Here is a 10,000-nt window from a genome sequence, read left to right as displayed (position 1 = left end):
CACGCGCACACGTTTTGGATTGTAAAAAATCAATATATCGATATCCATTCAACACGCGATCGATATTTTCAAATCGATCGATTATTTAGGATTTTCCTTTCTTTCTTTCTTTCTTCCCATGAGATTTTCTCTACCATTTCAATTCAAATACTTTTTCTAATCATTTTTTTTACAACTACAAACTACTCGGAAACACAAAATAATAATAATAATAAAGGGTATTCACTAAACGATATCAATTGGTATCGAATCCAATTTTTTCTTTTCTTTTCTTTTCTTTCTTTTTCTACATCAAACAAATTCTAACAAACAAAATTAATTTTTTCTCTCTTCTTTTTTTTCCCGTTTTTCCTTATTTTCCCTTTTTGAGGGGAAAAAAAGTCGAGAGAAAAAGATGAGGAATAAAATGGAATTCTACGAACAATAATAGTAATAATAATAATAATAATAATAATAATAATAATGTAATATTTTAACAAGACAAGACTCCATTCTACGTTACCTGTCGACAATATGGAGCCTTTGGAAAAAAATGTCGGCAGAAAAAAAAAAAAAAAAAAAAACGTAAAAAATGAAAAAAATGAAAAAAAAAAATTTTCTTCTTGGTTTTGTTTTTGTTTATGTTTATGTTTTGCTTTGTTGAGCGAACCGGAGAGAAAGAGAAAGAGAAACAGAATAACAACAGTAAAAAAAAAACGCACGCAGCAATTTAAAAAAAAGGCTTTCAGGCATCGTCTCAACCTAATGACGTCATCATCGTAAAATTATATTCCAACGTCCTCATTATCATCATTATTATTTTTTAAAAAAAAAAAATTACTTATTAAACTTTTGAGACGATGAAAAGCTCGTTAAACGATCCGTAATAATAATAATAATAATAATAATAATAATAATAATAATAATAATAACAATTCAAAAAGCAGCCATATTTACAAAAAAAAAAATTTATAGCAGTCATAATAATAATAATAATAATAATAATAATAATAATAATAATAATAATAATAATAATAATAAAAACATAGTGAAATAAATAAATAATAAAAAAAAGTGCCGAGGCAAAAAGCCGAACATTAAAAAAACATATGCTTTGAAATTAATAATAATAATAATAATAATGATGATGAAAATGGCCGATTTTTTTTTTTTTTTTTTTTTAAATTTGAAAAAACCCTTTTCCAACCTTTCAACCTTTCAACCTTTCCTCCTCCTCCTCCTTCTCCTACTCCTACTCCTACTCCTCGTCAAATTTATCACACTTTCTAAAGGGTACACAATTTAATACTATGTTTAAAACGTAAATTTTCCTTAAACTAATTTTCCTATTCTAAATTTTTTCTTTTTTCTTTCTTCTTATTGTAAACTAAGAAAATTTTATAAACATTTAAAATCTAAAAATTTTGTACCGAATTTGAATATGACCACAAAAAAAAAAAAAAATTTTCGCATGCCATAAATTTTCTTTTTTTTTTTTTTTTTTTTTTTCCGGGGGGGGGGGGGGGGGTGTGTGCTTCGAATTTAAAAATGTAAAAATGTAAAAAAAAAAATTAAAAGTGAAAGGCAAAACTTACCGATTCCGTATTGTTTCGTCGGAATGATGGGTTCCTCTCCGGAAGAATTACAAAGCTCCGACACGGATTCCGATCTGCAAACCTGAAAATCCGACAAACTCGATGAATCGAACCTGCTCAACATTTGAGTGAAATTAGGTACGCTCGCAGTCTTTCTCATCAGAGGTTGTCCCTGAGCCTGCAAAAGTTCTTTAACGGCTACGCTTTGTCGTAAACGATCCAGTGTCAGTATGCTTTCCACGGCACTCACTCCTCTCGTGTATTTCTCTGTTATAAGGGAAAAAAAAAAAGAGGACGTGAGCATTTTCTTTTTCTTCCCCCCCCCCTCCCCCCAATCGTTTTTCTCATTAATTTTACGTCACCTATGTAAGTTTCACCGTCGGCAAAATTACTATCCTCCCCGGATGCCGCTATTTGAGCCAAAGATTCTCTATTTTCTAATTCTTCACTCGCCTGAAACGATAAAAAGGTCAACCTTTGAGATAAGAACGGACGGCCATAGTCGAAAATGCGTTTTCCCATACCTTTGGAATGTTCGAAACGACTTGATAAGTCACAGCCGTGTGAGCTAATACGTCACTCCTAACGATTTTCTTTATCAAACGATCCGTTATCGATTGCCTTTTGTAAATGTTGAGAGCAAGACGTTTTCTCAATATCAGATCCATGGGTGCAGGATGACTCAACCTCACTGTCGTTTTTAAAATAAGGTACACGCGCTCGTTTGCTGCGGAGGGAAAAAAAGGTTTTTAATATAAAACGTTTTTGAGAAAAGGAAGAGAGAGAGAGAGAGAGAGCAAACACTTACGATCCGTAACCTTATTCAAATGAACGCTGTCGTGTATTGACGAATCCCAAGCGGCTACAGCGCTCACGTCTTTTTCCAAATGTTTTATTATCGGCAAATTATAAAATTTATTACCGTGTTCTTTGGGGAGTATGGAATTGAGTCCGGCTACCGACACTTCATCCTCGTTCGTCTTCGACAAAGATAAATCATCGGCTGTAAATTTCGATTATTATAAAATGTTAGTCAATAAAGAGATTTTTTAATAGTAGTAGTTAGTAGGTACGCGAAAAGAAGTACTCACCGTTAAGATTTAAAAATAAAACCGGAACGTGTGGTTCCATACCGGGAGGCGGACACCAATCCGCCGGAGCTCCGGGAATTCCAGATTCTGCTCCCGGTACCAAAACGGCATTTCTTTCCTCGGTTAAACTCACCTAAAAAAAATTGAATAAAAACGAGGAAATTTTAATTTTCGTCTCGTACCTTGTGGGTTCAGGTGCGAACCAAAAAAAAAAAAAAAAATAGGAAAGATTATTTACCCATTGGTCGACTAAACTCTGTTCCCTTTCGATGTCTTGCTCCGTTTTGTCTTGTTTATTGATTAATTTTTGTATTTGTTGATCTAAATATTGCCGCCTCCTCATTAGTGCATCTGACCATTTCTCTCTCAGCCTACTTAAATCTTCTTCCTGATATGAATCCAAAGGTTTTTGTAGTCTCGACCTAATCGTCAAATAATTTAAATTAATTTAAAATCGGCTGGAGGTACTACTCGAAGCTACATGTAAACGTTGTATAACCTGTTGCAAACGCTTCCGATAGCGATGCTAACGACGGATTGACAAATTATTGGCAATGTACCGCTGTGTTGAACGGGCCTGACCCTGACTTGGATTCTTCTTTGTTGACCCTGCCTCAGTTGATAAACACCGCCGGTCGGAAGCTCGGGTTTGGGCACCACTTCCACCGATGAGTATTCACCCTGTTCCGTTAATTCTTGAATTTCGACGAGCAATTCGATTTTCCTCGTGAGTTCCGACCACCTGTCGGCGAGAGAACGAGCTTTCGCCAACTGTTGTTGCTCGACTTCCCAACCGGGTTTCAATCGGCTGAAACCGGCTGAACGATGACCCCAAACCTCTATCGAAAGCGCACCTTCCGCGCAATGCTCAATAAATTCTTCCGTTATGGGAACGGTGAAATCCATGGTGTGATCAAATTTAAACGTCATAGATGCCGGATGAGGTGTCGTCGGTAATTCTGGACTGACGACGGGAGGGACTGCTATGGGCTCGGAATCACCCCAAAAATGATAATGACAAAACACGAAATTGGACAGTGAGAGGGGTAAACCCGATGCTTGCTTAATCGTTACTCTGCAAACAATGGTGCTCGTTCCATTCGGTTCTTCTTCCATGGATTCATTCGAATCTCCCGAACACTCCGAAGCGGCTTCACACATTCTGTCTTGAGGAAATTTTCCACTCACCCTGCTTAATTCAACCTGAAAACCAACGGAAAATCATTTAATTCATATTTTTCCCGTAAAAAAAAAGTATTGAATCGGGAAAATAGAAAAAAAAAATTAAAACCTGGAGTCTTCCAGCAACTTCTCCTTGCTGACTAATTATAGGAGTGTGATAATCCAATTTAACATCGTGAAACAAAGCTTCTAAAAACACGTTTGCGACTCCGATTAAATTATGATTTTCCTGAGTTTCGTAAAATGGATCCAAAGATTTTCCAGGCACTTTTTCCTATTAAAAATTTAATAATAAAAATATCAAATTTGAATTAATTTTTAAAGTTCGTACGTAATCGTGAACGTACCTGAGCCTGAAAATCATTTCTTTCCGATTCTTCATATAATTCTCTCATATCTATTAATTTGTTTTCTAATTTTTCCATTGACCAAACTTGACTTCCCATTCCTTTACGTTTAACTAGTATTGCAGGTTCGCTGACGAAAGCTCCTCTCTGCAAATGAACGAAATATAAATAATTTTTTTTTTTTTTTTTTTTGATCTTCTTATTTATTTATTTTTTTCTTTTAAACCTTTACCTTTCGATTGGGACCCAGGTTCGCTGGAGGAATCTGAAGAGTTACGCTAAATTTAGTCATTCTCCCCGTTTCTTCGGCAAGAAAATTCGCTTCTTGAACCAACGCATTTGCTTTGACTATATCTTGTTTCAATTGTCCCAACGATCTCCTGAACATTTCATCTCTGTAACAAAAATCAGGTATAATACGCATTCGTATGAAAAAAGTAAAAAATTTTCCAAGAAAAAGAAAACTCAATTCCGCGACGTACCTTTCTTGAGCCCATTTATCGACTCTCATTTGAGCTGTGCCAGGAGTGCAGGGGGTTATCCTTCCCGGTCTGAAAGGATCAAATGGAGCGTATGGAGCATAGGGTGTCGAAGGCGACAAAATATTTCTCAATTGTTGAAATTGTCGCTCGTATTCTTGTCTTTGCTTTTCCAACGCCACTGATTTTATAATAATTTTAAAAAATTAAATGAAAATCTCTCCATCGGGAACTCTTCTTCAGGAAAAAACAGGAAAAAGAAAAAGAAATTTTTTTTTTTTTTTTTTTTACCTTGTTTGTCTTCTTCGTGTTGCCTTTCAAGTCTTGCAATTGCTGTTTGTATGGGATCGTTTGACAAATCGTTCATCATTAATTCTTCCCTGGCGAAATCATAATCCAAATTTTGAGCAGGTGTTTGAGGCTCAGAATTCGCTGTTGGGGAAAAACAAATAAAATCCGTCAAATGAGTTCAATTGAAAAAAAGTCACATCATCGACGTGTACAGGAATCTTACTTTTAGGACAGTTAACTCTAAAAAAATGATGATTTCCCCACAGTATACGATCTCCGTGATGTAATATAGTCGGTGATAAAATCGAAGCGCCGTTAACGTAAGATCTAGCATTTGTAAAAGGAGTCATGACGACGCTTCCATCTTTTATTTCTATAACGCAATGTTCCTGTTGAATTCCGAGACCAGATAATTGTATATCACAGTTCTTGCTTCCGACCAACGTTCTTTCCTAACAATTAACAATATCGAAACGTTTTCAAAATGTGTCCAATTCAATTAATTAATATGAAAAAACAAAGTTTTTTTATTTTTACATTACCTTAAGGTAATAGACCAGCAATTCGTTTAAGGAAGGATCCGCATTTAAATTAACTAAGTAATACTTATTCTTTTCGACCATAATACCTGAGTCTTGAACGCTGATACCCATTTTTTCCAACGCCTGCTGTCGCTCATGCTGCAGTCGTTCTGTAAATCAATTTTGAAGCACTTTTGCATTTATCTATCTCGGTCAAAGTTTAATTTTAATTTTAATTTTAAAAGAAAACGCGACGGGGGAGGGTGGAGGGGAGGGGGGGGAAAGGCCAACGAATCCCGAATGAATTAAATAAAATATTAGACATGCGATTGACTTTCTTTCTTTCTTTTTTTTTTTTTTTTTTTTTTTACTAAATTGATCGTCTACCATTTTTTTTTTTTTTTTTTTTTTCAATATCGAAAACACATTTTTCTAAAAGTAACATTAATAGAAAAACAAATGGACGCCATCTTTACGTATGGTTATTAGTACCTGTTTTTAATAATTTTTCCTCCCACGTTTGAGACATTTCTTTGACTAGTCTTTCACTCTCTGTCAGTTTTTCCGTTAAATCTTCTCGTCTGCTTTCTGACGTCATTCCCAACGGAGACGTGACGCAGGCTTGCTTAAGCATTTCTCTCAACGCTTCAACCTCTTGCCTTAATTCTCTTATGATCCTTTTTGAAAAATTTAAAAAAAACACGAGAATCGAATTTAGAATTTTTTTTTTAAACAAACAAAAAAAAAAAATGTCGTTTGTGAAATCTCACCTGGCATTTGGATCTTCGTTGACGACAGCATGATTGACGATTCTCTTGGCTCTGTCCGCGTATCGGAGAGTCGACAAAGTTTCTTCGTAATTGTCGACTGAAGGACTTATGGTGGCCACCATAACGGTTTTACTATTTCCACCGAGGTTGTCTTTTAATAACCAAGTCAATACGGAATCACGATACGGTACAAATTTATCCTTGTTTTTATTCGCGGCGTTCGATTGATCCGCCAACTTTGATATAACTATTCCAAGCGTGGTTAACGATCTTAAAAGAAAAAAAAAAAAAAAAAAAAAAAAAAATCAACAACAACGGAACGACAACAACAACAACAACAGCAACGAAAAATCAACTACTTACTTATTTATGTTTGAACCCTCCTTCAGCCTATCTCCGACTGCCCCTGTTTTGACTGCCCTCTCGCTTCCGGCCAAATCCACTAAAGACATTCTCGATACTTTTTCCCCGGACACCCCACTTTGAGAATCCGTCAATGTTTGAGTTAAAATAACGCTGAAAACTGCGTGACTCCTCGACGATTCCGAATTCATGTTAGTCGCCGCAACCGTTCTTGATTTGTTTCCCTCAGTCATTAGGTTGTCAATGTCCTAAAAAAAAAAAAAGAAAATTTATTATTAAATCCTTTTCTTCCTTTTTTTTCTTCCGATGAACTTACGAATTCAAAGCTCAGGGAAAACGAACGAACTTGGCATTTATATATTATTAAACCTTTTTTCAAATTGCACATACGTGACACGAACATGTAATTATTTATTTTTTTTTTTAAAAAAAAATCAGCACGCAAAATTTGTGGGGAGGGGGGGAAAAAAAAGAGAAGTGGTGAGAGGGAAACCCGGAAACTTTTTCTCGTTTCGTTACGTACCTGAAACGACGTTACGGCCAATTGACTTAAACCGTCCACGTACGGACCCAAAACGTTGTGTTCTCGAACTTTCAAACTTTGCTTGTTCGGTTTCGGATCCAACAAATCGTGAACTCTTTCGTTGTATATTTCCATGTACGAAACCTCAACCTTGTAACTTAATTCGCAGCTTTCTTGTTTTGATATCGTGTCGAAAAGTGAATCGCACAACCTGGGTATGATTCCTTTCTGTTCCAATGATCCCATCATCGTATATGATTTACCCGACCCTTTTGGGAAAAAAACAAATAATAATAATAATAACGATAATAAACCGATTCGTGATGAGTAATTATGTGAAAATATTAATAATATCTTACCCGTTTGACCGTAGGCGAATATGCAAGCGTTGTAACCTTTGAAAGCATTGTCCAAAATATCTCGACCCAGGCAATTGAATACAATTTCCTGACTAGCAAAATTATCTCCGCCTGGATCGGAGGAATAGAAACAGTGGTCGAATGCAAACGTCTTTGGCTGTTTCCTGTACGTGAAACAACAACAACAACAACAAAAAATTCCATCATTCGATTAAAAAAAAAAAAAAAATCCTCCTCGCATCCTTTCCGAGGGGGGGGGGAGAGAGAGAGAGAGAAAAAATCTTTCCTTTACATCCTCCTTATTTTGTATATTAATTAAATATGAATAAATTATGTTAATAAGGAAGGCAATTGTAATAATAAATTCAACGTTCGTTAATTTCATTCTAGGTAAACATGGAAAATTTTTTAAATAAAAAAACAAACACAAACACACACAACAAACAACAAACACATGCACGCACATGAGCCATATAAATTCGAAACTTTTTTTTTTTTAAATCTATTTTTAGTTTTTTTTTGGTTAAAAATTATAAAAACAAATCCTCCTCCGTTTCTTCTCATTCTTCTCATAATAAAATCAAAAATCGTTTTGGTAAAAGGTTATCGATCCCGATACAAAAAAAAAAAAGGAAAAAAGGGAAAAAGGGAAAAAGGAAAAACTTTATAAACCCCCCAAGTAATTTATTATGACATCATCACCTCAAGACGTGGCAACAACCTCTTTAAACACAATCAAAAATTTTTTTTTTTTTTTTACTTTTCCCTTCCCCCCCGGGGTAAGGCCTCCCCAACAAAGGTACGATGATGAAAGAAAAGCGCTCGAAAAAAAAAATTTTTGTTTTTGATTAATCAAAAATGTCTCATTAATAATAATAATAATAATAATAATAATAATGATACATCGTGCGTTAATCTCGTTCTAAAAAACTAAAAACTTTCTTTTTTTTTTTTTTCTCTACAAAGATGAAAAATTATTATTATTATTAACTATTTAAGATTTGCAAAGTAGTTAGTTAGTTAGTTAGTTCGTTAACTGTGATTTTCTTTCACGAGTAGGTCACCTAAAAAAAAAGGTAAAAAGAGAGATAGAAAAGAAAAAAGAAAATTTCTTTTTTTTTTTTTTTTTTTTTGTCGTAAATTCACAAAATTAGTCGTTACGTTAACCTTAATAAGATTTGCAAAAGAAAAAAAAAAAACGATTTAATAATTACGATGGGGAGCCATGTAAAAATTATAAACGTTTAGAACTCGAATGCATTTTCTACCTGTTTGTTTGTTTGTTCGTTTGTTTGTTTGTTTCCTTATTTTAACTTTAAGTTTTGAATAAAAGGAAAACCAATCAAACAAACTACCGATTTCGGGTTATAGAAAAAGAAAAAAAATCGATTACGAAAAACACTTTGGACGTGTGAGAGAGAGAGAGAGAGAGAGGGAGGGGTAGAAAAGGATCGAAAGAAGTGGTTGGTTAACGTTTGTCGTTTAAAACGTTCATGTTTTTAACAACTTTGGGGAGCGAGGGGGGAAAGCGAGGGGAGGGGGGGAATTGCCGGCCATCAAAATGTATATAACAATGAAATCGTGGAATTGATTTTGACAGCAGAAAAGCTATAATAATAATAATAATAATAATAATAATAATAATAATAATAATGAATACGACGTATATTCCTTTTTCCCCTTTTTTTTCGACAATTTTCGAAACGTGGTGGAATTATTTTAACCTTTAACATTTCCAACGCAAACACAAACACACACAAAACAAATAAAAATTTCAAAAAGGCTCTTTTTTTACCACAAAATAAAGGAAAACAAAAAACGAAATCCATTAATAAATAAACCAATTCATTTCGGGCAAATCTATCTATCTATCTATCGAATCGATTTTTTTTCAATTCATTTCGCAAATAAGAAAGGAGAGAGAGAGGAGAGAGAGAGAGGAGAGAGAGAGAGAGAGAGAGAGAAAGAGAGAGAGAAAGAAAGAGGAAAAAAAAATTTTTAATCGATAAAAAATTTTGTTATCACACAACAACTTGAAGTGATCGCCATGTTTTGTTTTTTACGTGGTTAACAATATAATCCGAAAAAAATGAATTTAAAAAAAAAATGTTCGTGGAACTAACAAATCTTTAAACGAATTTTTTTAATATATAAATAAATTAAAAATGAATCTTGCGTCAGGTGTGAGTAAATTCAAGGTAAATAAAAATGATGAATCGCAATCCTTTAAAAAAACAAAAACGTAACAAAAACGCATTCGGATGCAAATCCGAAACACACGAAAGAATTTACAATATTGATGATGATGATAATTGAGAGGAGGGGGGCGGGGAAAATTTACGGAAATTCACAGTGAAATACCTCCCTACCCCTTCCCCCACATGAATTATTCGTGACCGCGGATTTTTTAAAAAATTTATTCTCTTTTTTATAAAAAGATTTTCGTCACAAATTTTGTTTTCTCTAAAACTTTCTCATCACATGCCCTTCACTCGTTAGC

At 34.2% G+C, this 10,000-nt stretch overlaps 1 protein-coding gene across 1 annotated transcript in view; it reads right to left on the bottom strand.

Annotated features, from left to right (window-relative positions):
• Nucleotides 1-10,000, bottom strand: part of Phum_PHUM502730 (uncharacterized protein) — a gene marked incomplete at both ends in the record, with an annotated part of 25,189 nt that overhangs the window by 2,751 nt on the left and 12,438 nt on the right. The window contains 20 exons of the mRNA XM_002430820.1: nucleotides 1,575-1,841; nucleotides 1,937-2,027; nucleotides 2,099-2,301; nucleotides 2,383-2,577; nucleotides 2,666-2,798; nucleotides 2,904-3,087; nucleotides 3,165-3,868; nucleotides 3,957-4,114; nucleotides 4,179-4,337; nucleotides 4,441-4,589; nucleotides 4,677-4,854; nucleotides 4,965-5,094; nucleotides 5,162-5,416; nucleotides 5,507-5,655; nucleotides 5,978-6,069; nucleotides 6,097-6,162; nucleotides 6,256-6,525; nucleotides 6,619-6,866; nucleotides 7,142-7,410; nucleotides 7,501-7,664. Of these exons, the coding sequence (XP_002430865.1) occupies nucleotides 1,575-1,841; nucleotides 1,937-2,027; nucleotides 2,099-2,301; nucleotides 2,383-2,577; nucleotides 2,666-2,798; nucleotides 2,904-3,087; nucleotides 3,165-3,868; nucleotides 3,957-4,114; nucleotides 4,179-4,337; nucleotides 4,441-4,589; nucleotides 4,677-4,854; nucleotides 4,965-5,094; nucleotides 5,162-5,416; nucleotides 5,507-5,655; nucleotides 5,978-6,069; nucleotides 6,097-6,162; nucleotides 6,256-6,525; nucleotides 6,619-6,866; nucleotides 7,142-7,410; nucleotides 7,501-7,664 (4,064 nt within the window). The remainder of the gene's footprint in view (nucleotides 1-1,574; nucleotides 1,842-1,936; nucleotides 2,028-2,098; nucleotides 2,302-2,382; nucleotides 2,578-2,665; nucleotides 2,799-2,903; nucleotides 3,088-3,164; nucleotides 3,869-3,956; nucleotides 4,115-4,178; nucleotides 4,338-4,440; nucleotides 4,590-4,676; nucleotides 4,855-4,964; nucleotides 5,095-5,161; nucleotides 5,417-5,506; nucleotides 5,656-5,977; nucleotides 6,070-6,096; nucleotides 6,163-6,255; nucleotides 6,526-6,618; nucleotides 6,867-7,141; nucleotides 7,411-7,500; nucleotides 7,665-10,000) is intronic.

The sequence above is a fragment of the Pediculus humanus genome, genomic scaffold (genome assembly GCF_000006295.1).
Source record: "Pediculus humanus corporis 1103172108269 genomic scaffold, whole genome shotgun sequence".
Classification (NCBI taxonomy): Eukaryota; Metazoa; Arthropoda; class Insecta; order Psocodea; family Pediculidae; genus Pediculus; species Pediculus humanus.
Note: the sequence above shows the minus strand (reverse complement) of the source record. Positions and strands in the feature narration are given on the sequence as shown.